Source organism: Fistularia commersonii, chromosome 9 (assembly GCF_037954325.1).
Source record: "Fistularia commersonii isolate RoL2024-O1a breed Wild chromosome 9, RoL_Fcom_v1.0, whole genome shotgun sequence".
NCBI classification, from domain to species: Eukaryota; Metazoa; Chordata; class Actinopteri; order Syngnathiformes; family Fistulariidae; genus Fistularia; species Fistularia commersonii.
Genome location: NC_141292.1, coordinates 18,478,454 through 18,496,905, shown reverse-complemented (window position 1 = coordinate 18,496,905; position 18,452 = coordinate 18,478,454). Strand labels below are relative to the sequence as shown.

Sequence of the window (18,452 nt, the reverse complement as noted above, 5' to 3'; positions counted from 1 at the left end):
TCATGCATGCGTGATTTTCCATGTGTGTGCGCATGTACACATGTGTATGTGCGTGTAAAAATTTATGCATGTATGCGTGTCCGTGTAAGTGCGTGTTGGGCGGTGTCAAGAGGGGCTCCTGTGTACAAGTGTAAATATTGTTTGTTCTATGTTCATGTAAGGGGAGTCTCAAGCAGACACGTGGTCTGTCTGACACACACACACACACATACACACAGAAGGCGGAAGCCGTCATAGCCGCATAGTCAGAGGTCACTCCTCCGAGGGCAGAGAAGGAGGTAGATCTGTCCCTCTCCAATAGGAGGTCCTCCTCCCACACACACACACACACACACACACACACACACCCCTCTAAATCAATAGGTGACTCCATATAGCAGCTGTTATTTATGGCTTGTTTCGGGGGGGCAGGATACAATCGGCGCAGTGGAGGGGGCGCTTTAGATATTATGATTATATCATGTATATTATATCATTCATCCATTCAGTTTCTATTATGATTATCCTGCAGTCAGGTTGTGGGGGGGGGGGGGGGGGGGGGGCTTGCTGTGATTGGACAAGGGGCAGGTTCACCCTGGACCAGTCATAGTTCACCCTGTTATTCTCATGTTTCTAAATCACATCAATCAGCTGGGGAGCATTTCAATGAAGGTTCACTCAAAGCTTCCCTTTGATCAATAACGGTCACTGTGTCTGATGTTTGACACCATCATACATCATAGGGATGCCATTCGGGTCATATGATGCTCCTCATCAAGCTCACCGGACACGCCCACCCTGACACCCCAAGCTCTGCCACCCTCAACAAGCCCCACCCGTGACTTCCTGTTTAAGGCTGTCCATCAGCTCCTCCTCTGCTGCGGCTCAAGACTTAGAACTTCATCATGTTCTGCTGAGGGACCCGATCAATCAGGACCGACCAGTCACCGACATTCCATGAGGCAAAGGAGCCTAAACACTCAGAACATCTGATCACTGAAGATCAGCCCACAGGATCCGATGAGAGGCCAAACGTGATCCAAGAAGGATATCAAATGAACAACTCCATGACGTTCCAGTGAGCTGAAGAGATATCATAACACTGAGTCACATGACGGTACAGAGCCTGTAGAACAATAGGACCTTCACACCATGTCAAGAATTGAACTGGCAGTGGCAGAGCCTCAGTTCAGCCTCTTAGAATGTTCCACCTGGAGGAACGTGGATTTCTCTTTGGGGAAAGGAATCTGATCTTCATGTTTGACGGCATCAGATGCTTGGACTCCATGGTGGACCACCATGTCGGAGTATGCTGGTCTAAGGAGCTCGGTATCCTCCCAGTCAGCAGAACCAGGTAAAGAGTGTGAGCAGACTCCAAAAGCTGCACTGCTCCAAGAGGGCAGAATGTCATGTACTCTCCATCTTTGTGGGCACATCCAACCTGGAGCCACGCAGATGTTCACCTGCAAGAACATCTGCCACAGCAACTGTGAGAACTATGATCGGGGAACCAACAGATCCAGGCACCAACAGATCAGTGAGGCGACAGATTGAGGAACCAACTGGTCGAGGAACCAACAGACTGAGGAACCAACAGAACTTCTGTTACTTCATCTCTTCTCTCAAGAACAAGTCAGGTGCTCCACATTTGATCTGCCTTTGTTCTATGTCAGTTCCCCATATGTTCAGAGCATGTTCTGCTTCCACGTTCTATCGGATTGATGGTGGACAGCTTAGCCGGGTTCTCCTATGTGGGGAGACACCTACACACCTACACTCCACCATCATCCGAGTGAAGATGGTGGAGTCCAGAACCCCGGGGCGTGAAAATCTAGGATCTAGAGGTTCCGGAGCAGGAGGTTGTCTTACAATGGACTCGGCACCGTGGTCCAAATCCGGGTTCTTGTCCTGGATCGGGACGGGCAGGTAAGTGTCGCTGCTCCTCATCATGCTAGGTTCCTCCTGATGGGGTCCACCCGGTTGTGGCGAGGGAGAACCTGTGGGAGAACATAGAGGCTGTTAGTGCAGAAAAAGACGTTCTCCAGAAAATCAGTGAAAACAAAGATAGCATCTGAGGACAGTCACACAGTTGCCATGGAAATGAACAGGCCTTGGCTAATGACACATTAGCCAGCCACGGCTAAAGATGAGATGATATGTTATTGGTCCCCATTGAGGAAATTCAGGTAAAGAAACTGCACAGGCTCCACACAGGAACCCTTGAAAGCCATATGGGTGATGACACCTGAGCCCACAGCCAAGACACCGGGCCAGCAGAGCAAAACCAGGTCAGGTCAAAGTCTGACCTGGCTCCTAGGTTCTGTTTGTTGTTCTCAGAGTACTCTGGGCAGTACATGAAGGAGGAGGGACCATGTTCTCCACCTGGTCCAAACTACTGAGTCCAGTGATTCTGCTGCTTTAGAAGGTGCACCTTAGAGATTTTTTGGTTCTGTTCCTGGTCTGGTGGTTCACCGGGGCAATGCTCATCTGAAACCCTGTCTTTGGGGTGTGGGCTGTGACGTTTCCCATGATCCTGTGGCACCAACTATGTACAGTATTTCACGATATCGCTTCTTCTGGCCCACTGGCACCCTCTGCTGGCTGACATGTCGGTCCAGCCCGCCGACGATTCCAGTTTTTTGATTCTCGAGGAGATCCTAAGCAACAAGGTGGTTATCAAGATCAGGATGTAGATTCTCTACACCCACAAAAGGTGGCAGCAAACACCCAGGGAGCTGTATCTGACAATCACAGCAGTGTGGTTCCAGGGGACTGATGGACCACTTGATGGTGGTAGCTGAGGGTAAAGACTGACGGCTAAATGGACAAGCAGGAGAACCAGTAGCATGAAGGCATGGAGGGACGGAACTCCAGGAGAACCGGCTTCAGCCTTAGAACCACCAAAACTTTGGTCTCCTGTCCGAGTAAGAGTGTGAAGGGATGCAACCAACCGGCACCCTTTGGACCCAGACGATCAGACAAGATTTGCAGAAGGACCAGAATTTACACAGCTGGGGGCCCATGATGGGTCTCCTGATAGGTCACATGTAGGGCCACCTGACAGGTCACATGATGAGTCAACTGGTGGCTCACCTGAACTTGACCGATCACATGATGGGTCACCCAGCGGGTCACATGATGGGTCACATGATGGGTCAGGTGACCCTGACCGTTCACCTGGGAGGTCACCTGACCCTCAGGAACCCACAGGAGACCAGCTGAGAGAACTGACCCTTTGACAACACAGACTCAATAAGAAGTCACTGACTGGCTCCTCAAAGATTCTTGAAAAGAGAAACTACTTGCTCGAGGCAACCTAAGACACAGTTCCTTCAAAGAAGTAGGTTCTGCGGTACCTCTCTGTTGCACCAGACTTGGCTCAGTCAGTGTGTGATCAGCAGATGTTCTGAAATCAGGAACTGAAGCTGTCATTCCGCAGTCTCCTCCGCTGACTTCTCCTGGCTGGTAAAGATCTGACCAATGGGTTTCGTCAGATGTCTGACTCTGGTTCCTCGACAGGCCTCGGGTGTTTACTGCGGTGGCGGCAGTTAAATACTTGGAGCCGACGTGCTAGAACATGCTTGATGCATCGGATCTCCTGAACCCCTCCCAAGACCTGAGATCAGCTGGCTGCAGCTCCTGGTTCCTTAAACTGTAGGAACCCACTTTTCCACTCGAATATGCAAATCAACGAAGCGTCAGGGAAAATGTCCTTACGAAATTATAAACAGGATAGTGAGCTGGAGATACTGCATATGAAACCCAGAAGTCCCACCCCCTGGGTCCAACGGGGCAGAGGTATTTTTTCACCTGGGTGTGAAGGCGGGGATTCTCCGGAAGACAAACATGAAGTTGGTCCTCCTCTAAAAGGTGGAGGGTACAGGGTATTCCCTGGGGGTGAAGAAAGACCTGCTTTTCAATGGTACTTGGACTGAGAACCAAAATGTTCCTCTTCAAGAAACTTTGGCTCATTCAGGGGGTGAGAGAGGAGCCAGTTCTCCTCAGTAACTAAGCTCAGGGGGTCTCAGAGGAGACGGTTTGATACTCCTGAGGGTCTCTTCAATGTGCAGCGTTGGACCAGACCATTTTCAGATGAACACAGGAGAGAACATCTCCTGACGCTCCAGTAGATCAATCAACCAATTCCATGACATGAGGAACCAGAACAGTGTTCTGGTTTTGTTTTGTCTCTGATGTTGGGATCTGCCCGACGTTCAACTCTTAGAACCTTCAAACAAGAGCCTGCAGCCTGCTAGTCCGACCACAGCAGCTGGCACTAGTGTCAGCCATAGGGGGCACTAGCGTTAGCCGCAGGGGGCTATCGGACTATTGATCAGGGTTGGAAAATCTGGTTTCCATCACGTTGATAGGTTATTCTCCAGAAGGCGAACATGGATCTGCACCACCCAGTCCAGCCAGCAACTATTCCTGCAGGTATTGACTATTCCTGATTCTTGATTAAGATTGACCAGCTTTAGGCAGAGGACCCTCACATCTGCAGATGTTCACATCTCAGCTCTCCACTGAGGCTGGAGCTGAACCTGGAAACACCCGATCAACAATTGATTATCAGATCACTAAGAAGTGCTCCGATGAGTGGAACCAACAGAACAGAGGAACCTAAGGAGCCCGGAGAGAACCTGAGGCCAAGATCTGTGACCTGTGCTTGATTGAACATTGCATTATTTTCTTTATCAACCACACACACACACATGCAGATAAACACACACACTAACACACACACACACACACAAACGCCCTCACATATAGATGCTTGATAAACACACATAGACACAAACACGTAAATACAGACGCCATGACACACACATACAGATACACGTAGACACAGACACACACAAAAAGACACACACTCACCCTCACACACAGACATAAACAAACAGGCAAATACAGACATGCACGACACGCACAGATACACATGCATACAGACCCACCCACCCACCCACAGACAGAAGTACACACACTATCACATACAGACACTTGATAAACACGCACACAGACACACACGACACACACTGATACAGAAGCGCGGGCACACACGACTTGCATGAAAACACAGAGACACACACACACACACACAAAGTACTGAGAGAATTATTCTATTTCAACAACTAAATGAAAACAAAGAGACCCAGCGTTCTCCATCTGATAATCTCGAACCCAAAGTAGGTTATCCCCAAATGATCTATATGGAGAGGGTTCCCCATCTGATAATCTTGAGCCCAGAGAGCTTTCTCCATGATGATCTAGATGGAGAGGGTTCTCCCGAGATGACCTAGAACCCAAATGATCCCAATGATGGTCTAGAACCCAGAGTGTTCTCCCCAGGTGACCTGATGTTGCATGAACTCTTGAAGAACCCGCAGATATGCTGAGGAACCTCCGTGCGGTTCCACCTGCGGAACAACAGAACCGAAGATTCCGTTTCCAAATATCCCCCGCAGACCCGTCACCCGGTACCGGGCGCTCGGGAGCGGCGGGAACGCGCACCATCCTGAGAGGGATGTGCGTGGAACGCGTTGTACGGGCAATTGAGAGCCAAGACGGGGAACCCGCCCGGGTTCTGACCACCCCCCCCCCCCCCCCGCGCGCGTTTACCAGGCTCCGGTTCCGGTCCGCCGTCCTGCCGCTCCATCGCCGGGGAGCCGCTCGGTCCGTGCGCGCTACAGTGCGTGCGTCCGCTAACACTTGTTCATTCACCACCGGGTGGGGGGGGGGGGGGGTGGGGGCGAAGGGGGTGGCTCCCGCGGGCTCCGACGCTGCTCACATAGCCGCGCGACGAGCACGCGCGACCTCACGCACGCCGATCGACGCTGAGAAGGGAGCTCTGCGAGGCAAAACCGTGCGTAGGGATGCTGCGTTCAGTGTACCGTCGGAACAGAGAGGCGTCAAAAACGTGACGCCTCTACCCGTTTCCGGTGGCTCTGCCGTGACGTCATAAGACGGCGGACTCAGCGGAAGAACCCCACAGCCTCGCCTCCGCGGATAATATCCACGATTTTACGTGGAAGTTTAAACGCCCGTATCAAAACGTCGTGGCGACGACGGTGAGAAATGTTGGAAGTGATGTTACCAGGCCGCCTGACCGACGCAGAGTTGAATGTATGGCTTAGGTACCAGGGATCCCCCACTCGGTGCCATAAATTTCCCGGCTCCGGGGGGCCCTGAACGCCTCACTCCTCACGGCGCTGGAGCATCGCTCCAGCTGGTTCCGCCCACGCGCGTCTGGCTGCCGTGGGCGCGAAGCGGGAGGCGGGAGGCGCGAGCCCGAGCGCGACCTGTCCGCTGACCCCACGCGCGCGACATACACGAGCTTTCACGCGAGCGCGACACGTCCCCTGTCTGCCGCGGAAGCGCGTGGAATGGGCCCCCGCGAGGCGGAGGAGTGGCGTGGACTCACCTGGCGGCCGCGGCGGCTGTGGGCTCCTCACCTGGAGGAGCAGGGCGGAGGAGGAAGTGACTCCAGGTGAGCCACGCCCCTTGTCTCCTCCCAAGGCTCCTATTGGCCGCCTGGGCCGCACTGACGTCACACATTCCCAGGCAGGTCCAGGCTTGTAGCCACTGCGGATCGAGACCCTCCCAACCCCTGACCCCCCCTGTGACCCCTGACCCCACACGCCGATCTATTCCGGACCTGGAGGAACCCTTGAGGTGTCCAGCCATTACGACTGGGACCCAGTCGGGTCTGATCTGGCTCAGTCCAGTCCTGTCTGATCCAGTCCTAGTGGACCCAGTCCAGTCTGATCCAGTTCAGTCTGGCAAGGTTCATATTGATCCAGTCCAATCTGATCTAGTCTAATCCGGTTCTGTTGGCACCTCCGGGCCCACGAGACCATGTCTGTTAACGGTCTTCATGTTGGTGTTTGAAGAACTCTCTAGATGGGTCTGGGTTGGGGGTCTGTAGAACCCGGGAAACATCCCGGTGCTCCAACATCTCAGTGGAACATGGGCTCTTCAGGTGGAAGGCAGGAGTTGACCTGAACTGCTGCTGCTGTTTGCTAAACACCTCCGGGGGGCAGGAGAGCTGAGGGGCGGAGCTTACTTAAGGCCATTGTGTTGGTGTCAGTAATTCCATACTTCTGCTGCCCCAGGTGTTCTCTTACATACCACACCCTACAGACACACACACACACACACACACACACCTGGATGTTTTTGTTTCATGTTATGCCTGACTCACAGTCAAAGCTTCCCCAAAGGGCCGTTTTTTAACAATCAAAGTTCTTCATTCTGGTCCAGAAGTTCAAAGGAACATATGAGGAGTGTCAAAATCCACACACTCCTCTTCAGCACTTTCACCACTGAAATCATCATCATCGTCATTTTTGTCATCACAGAGGATGTTTCTTGGAAAATTCTGGAAGATCCAGAAGACCAGGTTGTCCTGGTGGTCAATCGGTGGAACTACAAGTATGAGGTCTTCCTCTGGGTCGAAGTGGCAGTTGTTTCTCCACCCTTCTGTCTCTCCTGAAATCACTTGCTTGGCCTGAGATCAGATGGTGTGATCTCTGTCCAAGAAACCCAGAGATCAAGTTGATGCTGAAGGAGGAATGTTTTGGAGGTCTTGTTCTGTGGAACCACAAACTGGAGGACTGCACGTCAGAGGTCTGGACCCAAAGGGCTCAACATGAGATCTGGACACTGAGGACTGGACCCTGGGGTCTGGACCATCAGGTCTTGACCCTGAAGACTTAGACACTGGGACCTGGATCCTGAGGTCTGGGCATGAGCTCTGGAGCTGGAAGTCCAAAGATTGTTCTCGTCACGTGACACTGAGCAGATCTTCATTGGAACCGAGCAGTGACGTGCAGTCAGTAGAAGCAGGGGAGGCTGTGCCTCACCTGTCATCATGGAAAGAAAAAAATGCAAAATGAAAAAATAAATTAAATGGTTATATTTATTCAGTGATTTGTACCGTAAAGTTATTTTTCACATAGCTTCACCATTTTTAGTTATTTTTTTTCAAAATTGCTAAAAAAATTCTACCATCCAAATATGAAGAAAAAGACATGCGGTGTCACGGCAACCAGCTGAGCCCACTGTGAATTGCGCAGTGATTCTGCTAACTGTGGTGCCATGCTATGCACTGAGACTGTTTTGCTGCTTTGTGGATGTCACAATTAGAAAGATATATGAACAAAATTTCCAGAGTTAAGCTGATGTGTCTAATGTTTTCGTCAACAACTATAATGTGTTTCTCGTGTTTCTCGTAATCATAAAACGACTGCGAAGAGACACTAATTGAGGCACACAGTGACGGTGCCTCATGGTAGGGGGCACCGCTGATCCCAGGGATCCTTCTTACTACTCAGTTACAGAATAATAGAATTAGCAATATCAAGCTACAGTAAACAGTTGGCAAGTCAAGTGCAGCCATCCAGCTATATTTGGCCGATCTCATCGGGCTGTATAGCTCACAAACGGTGAGGGATGAACGTAAATCTCCTGGGCAGCTTCTCAACTTTTTGGCCCAGAAGGATCTCATTCAAACTGTTCCTGAGGCAACAAAGTTGCTTTCATTCTCGGAACCGAAAAGACTCAAAAATACAGTCAGAACAGGACCTCTCAAGGACGACTGTCTTCACTGGCAGTGATTTCCATTGAGACAGAGAGACTTTTAAAACTGAAGAAAGAAATGGAAAACTTCTACAAGCAAGTTATCGATGTTTCAGAAGGAGCGGCGCATGGACTTAATTTATAAGTAAAGGTAAGAGGTAATAAGGTTTTTTTTACTTGGGTTTTTTTCTATGCTACAGTTTGTATGTGTCAATAATGCCGATGTGATATTTTAAACAGAACATGTCAACGGCTGCCAAAAAAACGGTGAATAAGCTACTCTGTAGGGTTCATAGGTTTGTAAATCTGACTGTGATGACGTTAGTGCCTCACCAGCCATGAACCTCACCGCACGTCACTGGAACCGAGTGAGGCCTAGACAAATGATGGTCTCCACGGCAAAGGCAGAGGGTGTTTGCGTTCATCTCTGCTGTAGATGAAGAAGCTTGTGCATGATGTGGTCCTGAGCAATGAGGCCTGCTGGTAGAAGAAGAGTTGCACACCAAGTGTTTATGGCGCCGCTTATGATCTACAACTGCAGCTTCCTGTTGTTGCTCCGAAGACCTCATTGAGAGTCCTATGTGGAGCAGCTGAGTAAATATGGGAAAAAGAATTCAAGTATGATGTCCATCTGTGGTCGAGGTCTCTGGAGCTCTGGGGTTCCAGAGTTCCAGGGTTGGGTTCATGAAAGTACAGAGGAATGTATGTGAACATCCTGAGGAACATGTGAATGTCCTGAGGAAAGTATGATCATCCACAGGTGTCTGTCATGGACTGCAAGGCACCTTATAGGAGCAGCAGGACATTCTGCTGGACATTCTGCTCTCCATCTCCATCTCCTTGGAACCAAGGATTAGGATGAAGATAAAGATGAGTATGAAGATGAAGATCTCTAGTTGAGAAGATTGGGACCCTGTGGTAAACTCTGACCTAATTTGCTAATAGCTTCATCAGAACAAAGAAGAGGAACGTGGTAAGGAACCGAGGGGAACCCATGCAAATGTGGACCGTGTCACTTCGCATGAGGGCTCCAGCAACTTCCTCCTGATGAGAGAACCTCTCTGGGTTCTGCTTCTCCAGATGGACATCAGGTCCTCATATGAGGATGTCACACTTGGAGCTTCTGCACAGCCTCCTTCTCAACATGAACTTGATGTTGTTGTATCTTGAGCATCTCCCACTCCTGGAGGTAGGGAGACATCCCAGGCACCAGAGGTACCTCAGCAGGTTCTATGCACAAGAGGACGGTACGAGAACCAACTTTGAACCTCAGTGTCCATTCTGTAACAACTCCATTAGATGTTTCCCATGAAACTTCTCCACTTCCTGCCCCCAGAACACACACACACATACTTCCTGTCATGACAAGGCTGAAATTAATACAGGCTGTTAGTGTGGACCCCCCACCATAGACCCCCCCCCCCCCCCCCCCACACACACACACACACACACACACCATATCTGTGAGAAAATGTCCCTAATCTCACACACTGTTTGTGTGTGTGTGTCCGCACGCGCACCCACAACTCTGTAAGGCGGCTAAATATACATTGTGTGTGAGTGTGTGTGTCAGCCGTTGATGCTTGTGGCTCGTGCTCCCATGCTATCCCGGGTTGCTGTCAATCATACCATGTCAAGGGCTTATCAACAGGAAGTGGACTCCACTAAGTGCCTGAGATGGACCTCCGGGAGGAGAAGCTGATTGGCCAGATGGAGATGATGGACGTGTGGACACTGACAGTTCATCTAGAGGGTCTCAAACCTGAAGATCTTTGGCTTGTTAACCCTGTCCAAATACTCATTGGGTGATCTCCGCTAGTGAGGAGATAAGTTATCTCCATTTCTCCAAAGGGTTTCGTTTGGGGGACACAGCCATGACCTCCAGGACCAACCAACTGATTCACAATTTCAACTGTTTCACACCTTCACATTTCACACCTTAATGGGGCATGAAGACACAGAAACACACACAAACACACACACACACACGCACACACATACACACAGTGAAAATACTAAAAGTTCAATCGAACAATGACATAAATAATAGTTTCATTTTATGGTTCCTTGATTTCAAACAGACTTCAAAGACAACAATAACAAAAATAACAACAACAATAACTAAATGATAATGATAAAGAACAAATACCATTTATGATCCAAACAATGATATACTAATAAACAGTATCAATCAAAAAAACAGTAGTAAAATAATAATGATGCTTTCCACATGGGTGTGTGTGCACCGGAATGTCTGTCAATGTCTGTCACATCTGGGCTTTCTATTTGCTTTGGTCTCCCTCTTTTGTCTGCACCAACATGCCCGTTGAAGTCTGCGCAAATTACCGCTCCCTCATCTCTGGGGATATTCTGCATCACTTTATCTAGCTCTTTCCAGAACTTCTCCTTCTCGTCAAACTAATATCCCACCTGTTGGCCATAGCCACTAACAACATTGAGCATCACACCTTCAATTTCCAGTTTCAGTATCATAAGTCTATCTGACATTCTTTTCACATCAAGAACATTCCTAACAAACACCTCCTTCAAGATCACTCCCACTCCATTTCTCTTCTTGTCAGTACAATGATAGTACAACCTGCCTGCTCCTAAGCTTCTATCCTTATTACCTTTCCACTTTGTCTCTCTGCATCATGTTGACCAACTCTCTACCTTTTCATGTCATCGTCCCAATATTCAAAATCCCGACTCGCAGTCCCATACTCTTGCCTTTCCTCTTGTTTCTCTGCTTCCAAACATGCCTTCCTCCTCTCCTTCTTTGACCTACAGTAGCCCAGTTTCCATTGGTTCCCTGTAGGTCATCGATACCAATGGCAATTGTTGTTTACCCGAGCCTCGACCTATCCAGTATGATCTGGTTATTATGTTCGATTCACATGTTTTGTTTTGGCAAAAGTTTTACGTCGGATGCCCCTTTCTGACGCAACCCTCTGCATTTATCCGAGCTTGGGACGAGCTCAGGGAGACACTGAGACAACCTGAGGCAGCATTGCATTCACAACTCTGTAAGGCGGCTAAATATACATTGCATGTGAGTGTGTGTGTCAGACGTTGATGCTTGTGGCTAGTGCTCCCATGCTATCCCGGGTTGCTGTCAATCATGCCATGTCAAGGGTTTATCAACAGGAAGTGGACTCGTCTTCTCCGCTAAGCGTCCCAGATGGACTTTCAGGAGGAGAAGTTGATTGGCCGGATGGAGATGATGGACCGTATGGACACCGACGTTTCATCTTGAGCAGCGGTCAGGAAGCTATGGCTCTTCAGGTGATGGCATATGGCTCCCAGACAATTTTGAGTTGAAAAAAAAAACAGTTTGGAACTAATTTAAAATACTTGTGACATTTCTTCATAATACTGTGTCATTTTAAAGTAAACAGAAATTAGTTCTGAAGATAGATTTCACGGGTCACCCACTGGTCGGGTCAGGAACCGATGGCTTCCAAGCATGTCCGGGTCATTGTAAAGGTGAATAAATCAATTTTATCAGATAGCCAACTAGTTTATCCGCTTCAACCCTTGTAACGGAAAATATGCAGAAAAGAAAAAAAGACAATGATTATGTGCATTCCAGACTGCTTGAACAGAGGAATTAGCATTTGTGGAGAGAGCAGGATCTGCAGTATGTCTAATATGCAATGATAAAATTGCATCGATGATACTGTCAAATTTAAAACGGCATTTCGAACAAATCCATGCAGCACCAGAGGTCACATTAAAAGCAAGACATTTAATTTATTATATGTTAAAAATACTATATGGTTCTCAATTAAATATATTTAGAAATATTTGGCTTTTATGGCACTCCCTGTCAAAAAAGTTCCTGATCCCTGATCTAGAGGGTCTCAACCTGAAGATCTACGGTTCGTTTACACCATCCCACTACTTCCTTGACTGATCTCCTCCAGTGAGGAGATAAGTTATCTCCATTTCTCCAATGGGTTTCGTTTGGAAGACACAGCCATGACCTCCACGACCAATCAACTCATTCACAATTTCAACTGTTTCACATCTTCACTTTTCACATCTTCATGGGGCATGAAGATACACACACACACAGTGAAAATGCTAAAAGTTCAATCAAACAATGAAAAAAACTAAAATAACAACAACAATAACAAATAATAATGATAAAGAACAAATAACATTTATGATCCAAACAATAATATACTAATAAACAATAAAAACAACAGTAGTAAAATAATAATGATGCTTTCCACATGGGTCTGTACTTGGGAATGACTGTTAATGTCTGTCACATCTGGGCTTTCAATTTGCTTTAATCTCAATGGAAACCATGGCAACCGGTCAGGAACCTGATGGGTAGGCACACACTCACACACACACACACACACACAAACACAAACACAAACACAAACACACACTCACACAATAGTCAGTCGGTAATTGGCTCTTCTTCGCCTCCATGTGGCGGATGTGTTGAAGTGATTGGACTTCGATTTGAAAGAAGAAAATCAGTAAGAAACACTGATCTGAATGGCTCTTCATTACATGAGTCATTCTGAGGCACAGACCCTTTCAGAACAAGGTAATTACCCTTCAGAATATGGCACAGACACATCAGAACAATGCCCACACCCTTAAGAACAAAGTATAGACCCTTCAGGGTAAGGTACAAACCCTTAAGAACAAGGCACACACCCCTCAGAACAAGGCACCTCCCACTTGTCCCAGGAGCAAGAGGTCCCTCAGCAGGTTCTATGCCCAAGAGGACGGTACAAGAACAACCTTTGAACCTCGTGTCATGTCAATTCTGTAGTGTCACAGCCACAGATGAAGACCTTGACTTCATACACAGCTTCTGGAGGTTCTCAAGAAATAGCACTTGTTTGTAGAGCCACATGTCCTCAGACAAGGACGTGATTTTGCGAAGGAAAATCAGGAGGTTGTCTCTTCTTCTGACTTGATCGTCTCCCCTTGTTTGATAGGTTGACCTTCTCTTGGTCCTGGCCTCCTGCTGACCCCATGGTGACCTCAGGCTCCATCTTCAGCCCACGGGTGTGAGGAAGATCTCCTCCTCCTCGTTAAACCCATTTCGACTGAAACAACTCCATTAGATGTTTCCCATGAAACTTCTCCACTTCCTGCCCCCAAAAAACACACAGATATACTTCCTGTCATCACAAGGCTGAAATTAATACAGGCTGTCAGTGCGGACCCCCCAACACAGACACTGACACTGACACACACACACACGCACACACACACACACACACACACACACACACACACCATATCTGTGAGAAAATGTCCCAAACCTCACACGCTGTGTGTTTGTGTGTGTGTGTGCGCGCACTCACAAATCTGTCTTCTTCTTCTTCTCCTTTTGGCTTTTCCCCTCAGGGGTCACTACAGCGAATCAGCCTTCTCCATCTAACCCTATTCTCTGTATCCTCCTCTCCCACACCAACTACCTTCATATCCTCTCTCTACGTCTATAAATCTTCTCTTTGGTCTTCCTCAAGATCTCCTGCCTGGCAGCTCCAATTCCAGCATTCATCTACCACTATATTCACTATTCCTCCTTTGTGCATGACCAAACCATCTCAGTTCGGCTGCTCTGACCTTCTCTCCAAAACACTTAACATTTGCTGTTTTTCTGATAGACTCATTCCTGATCCTATCCATCCTGGTCATTCCCAAAGAGAACCTTAGCATCTGAATCTCTGTGACCTCTAGCTCTGTCTCCCGTCTTTTCGTCATTGTAACTGTTGGCCATACAGCATCAGTGGTTTCACCACTGTCTTGTACATCTTTCCTTTCATTCTGGCTGATGGTCTTCTATGGCATAGTACCCTTGACACTTTTCTCCACCCATTCCAACCTGCTTGAACCCGTCTCTTCACCTCTTTTCCACACTCTCCATTGGACTGTTGACCCTAAGTACCTGAAGTCCTCCAGCTTCTTGATCTCCACTCCCTGTAGCCTCACCGTTCCACCCGAGTTCCCCTCATTCACACACATATATTCTGTCTTGCTGCGACTAACTTTCATTCCTCTCCTTTCCAAAGCATACCTCCACCTCTCTAGATTTTCCTCTACCTGTTGTCTGCTCTCACTACAGATCATAATGTCATCCGCAAACATCATGGTCCATGAGGATTCCTGTCTAACCTCATCTGTCAGCCTATCCATCACCATTGCGAACAAGAAGGGGCTCAGAGCTGATCCCTGATGGAGTCCCACCTCCACCTTGAACTTCTCTGTTGCCCCTACAGCACACCGTACCAGTGTCTCACTGCGAGCATACATGTCCTGCACCAGTCTAACATACTTCTCTGCCACTCCAGACTTCCTCATACAATACCAGAGCTCCTCTCTTGGCACCCTGTCATATGCCTTTTCTAGGTCTACAAAAACACAATGCGGCTCCCTCTGGCCTTCTCTGTACTTTTCTATTAGCATTATCTCTTTTCCACACTCTCCATTGCTCTGAACTGTTGACCTCAAATACCTGAAATCCTCCAACCTCTTGATCTCCAGTCCCTGTAGCCTCATTGTTCCACCTGAGTTCCTCTCATTCACACACATATACTCTGTCTCGCTGCGACTAACTTTCATTCCGCTCCTTTCCAGCGCATACCTCCACCTCTCTAGATTTTCCTCAGCCTGTTCCCTGCTCTCACTACAGATCACAATGTCTTCTACAAACATCATGGTCCACGGAGATTCCTAATCAGTGGCCCAGCACCGGCACCGGCCATGCCACGCTGAGGCTGCATTGCATTCACAGCTTTGTAAGGCGGCTAAATATACATTGCTTGTGTGTGTGTGTGTGTGTGTATGTGTGTGTGTGTGTGTGTGTGTGTGCGTGTGTGTCAGCCGTTGATGCTTGTGGCTAGTGCTCCAATGCTATCCCGAGTTGCTGTCACACATGGCATGTCAAGGGTTTATCAATAGGAAGTGGATTTGGACCTCCAGGAGGAGAAGCTGATTGGCTGGATGGAGATGATGGACGCATGGACACCTGTTCATCTAGAGCAGGGGTGCTCAATACGTCGATCATGATCTATCAGTCGATCTTAAAGGTAATACTGGTAGATCGCATGACATTAAAGAAAATAGACGCCAGCCTATCATCCATCCCGTCACTTGATTGATACACTGGGTAGCCAGTCAGATGACATCTGATTTTTTCTGACACTAGAAAAAATAGAATGAGTCACTGCACATGCACAAACAATGGCACGAAGTGCAGCAAAAAGTTACCTCCAAAAAAGGGTAATGTGGAACGGCATTTTCGGACCGTTCATGGAAAATAGGACATGGACATCCCACCGAAAAGCGAGCTGAGAAATAGAAAGGTGAAGGAACTAAAATCCCAGTTGTACGGACAGCAGGCATTTTTCACTCAACATACTTCAAAAGCGAGAGCCGCAACCGAAGCATCATTCTGGGTGAGTTGAGTCATTGTTAATAAGGCCGGCTGTAAGCAGCTACTGTCCGGACTATGCATCCCTGGCTGATTCAATTCAGTGCAAGTCATCAGAATCAACTAGGGCAATGACAAAAAATGTACATATTTATTTTGTGTTGTGCAACATTGGGTCATGCGGTTATGCAAGGTACATCACCATACATTGCACATATAAAGAACAGTGGTGGCCGTCAGGGACTGCAAGGCCTTCTCTGCTGGCCTAAAAAAATATCTGAATCACAAATGTTAATTAAAATTTGTCCATGAATATTTATTAAGAAATTCCAAATGGTCTGTTCCCTTCCTTTCATAGCTTTTCTCCTAGTTGTGCTGCTTCCAGACATGCATTTTCATACTAAAGCATTTAACCAATCACATTCCAGCCATAATCTGTTGCCAGGCAGGGTCAAAGTCAAAGGAGTCTGCCTGTGGAAGGTGGGGGGGGGGGGGGGGGGGGGGGGGGGGGGGGGGGGCACAATCAGTTCTGCAAGCCCTTTACGCAAAAAATAAGTGTTAATGACGCTGTTGCTCTAACCAATCAGATTATGAGTTGGCGACATCAAAGCCCTCTAGCAGGCTTCAGCAACATCAGCGTATTCACACCCTCTGATGGCATAGTCAGAGAGTGGACAAGTGTATTAAGGAGGAGAAGCGTACAAGCGAGCTGCGAACAGAAATATAGTTATGTTTGATTAATATCGTTTTTTTCAACCCACAATGGCTGCAGGAGAAGAAATGGATTTAGTTACTAATATATTGTTAAGAAGGGTCGGGCAACTCCTAAGCTAGCGAACCTGTCACAACCAGGAAAAGGATTTGTCCGACATTTTCAAGCCACGAACGACGACCGGTACCCCTGGCTCACAGGCGCCGAGGCTAATTTTATTGCTGGCAGTGCTTGGAGCCGAAGCACACGGATAATCTGTACGACAGAATAATTGAACTCTGTTTGAAAAAGAAAGGAGGATGGATTTTGTCTACAAATGATCAGAATTTTGGTGAGTAGAATGCTGCTATTTTCCTAAATAATACTGCAAGTTTATCAGGTTATTATTTGTGCTTTGTATGTGTCGCAGCTGTTTGCTATCAAGGCATTTATTGTGGCTACTGTCTGTGAGACGCGTCCAGCGGATGTGCAGGTGAGGAGGTTCTGGCCCCAAACTGAGAAGGCACGGTTATTTTATACCATCACCTCAACGGTCGTGTTTATTTCCTAATAAGGACTTGTTTTACACACTCTTGGAATTGTGGCACTTAGGGTGCAGGGCCAATTTTAACACTACACGGGTTATCCATCTGCGATGCACCTCTCTTTATACTGCATTTCTGCATAATATGATGTTTTTTTTATAGCCATAAACTAATTATTGGGGGGGTGGATTGATTCGAAGCACCAATGAAGGCCTAGGTATAAAATGCACGGCTCGCCACTGATAAAGACTGTTTTGCATTTTTGTTGTGGGTAGATAATTTTGACTTGGTCATTTTATAAGTAGCTCACATGCTGAAAAAGTGGGAGCACCCCTGATCTAGACTAGCTGTTGGGAACCTATGGCTCATGAGCCATATATGGCTCTTCCGGTGACGGCATATGGCTCCAAGGCAATTTTAAGTTGAAAAAAAAAACAGTTTGGAACTGATTTTAAAATACCGTATTTTCACGACCATAAGGCGCACCGCACTAAAAGGCTCAGTCTCAGTTATGTATGGCATTACTGTAGTTGACACTAACATAAGGCACATCTGATTATAGGGCGCGGGTTTCATATACAATCCACGCCCACACTTCCCGCTTTACGTTCTCATGGTGTCCTCTACTACGTTCGCCTTACAACAAGCGGGAGCAAAACTGAGTTTAGTTTTCACGTTTTTTTTACCGGTAATCGTCATCAATGAAACCCATCGAAGTCCTCATCCTCTGTTTTTGATCAGCTGGGCTAAATCTCCATCAAACATGCCTTTCGTCACTGTCCGTCACATTCCGTGCCGTGCGGCTCCTCGGAAATGATGCCGGCTTTTGCGAAAGCTCAAACAAAAGTGCCAGCAGACACGTTAGCCCAAGCATCTAAAATCCATTCGCAAATTGTGGCGAAACTCGCCCGGCGCTGCCTTCCACTCTTAGGGAAACTGTGGTCTCCAAAAATCTTTTCGTACCCCGTTGTGAGTATCGTTACTGTGCTGGTCTTCTTCTTCTTCACAGTGTGACTCACTGGGGTCTCGTCCATGTTGGTGATTTGGCTGGGCTGGATGTGTTTGTCGGCAATGTTTTCAAGGTTGTTAAAACAACGATGTCCTGCATAACGCACATACCTGTTCTTTTATATACAATCAACGCCCACACTTCCCCCTTTAACGTTCACTTGGTGTTCTCGACTACGACCGCCTTACAACAATAACACACACAGGGCGCACTGAACTATAGGGCGCGCTGTACATTTTGAAG

The 18,452-nt window shown here is 47.8% G+C and overlaps 1 protein-coding gene across 1 annotated transcript in view; it reads right to left on the bottom strand.

The window, feature by feature from the left end:
- Window positions 1-5,684, bottom strand: part of ano1a (anoctamin 1, calcium activated chloride channel a) — a 33,987-nt gene extending 28,303 nt beyond the window's left edge. The window contains exons 1-2 of the mRNA XM_086152975.1: window positions 5,596-5,684; window positions 1,849-1,976 (exon numbers count right to left, since the gene is read on the bottom strand). Coding sequence (XP_086009101.1) covers window positions 1,849-1,976; window positions 5,596-5,632 — 165 coding nt within the window. The 5' untranslated portion in view covers window positions 5,633-5,684. The remainder of the gene's footprint in view (window positions 1-1,848; window positions 1,977-5,595) is intronic.
- Window positions 5,685-18,452: the final 12,768 nt, after the last annotated feature.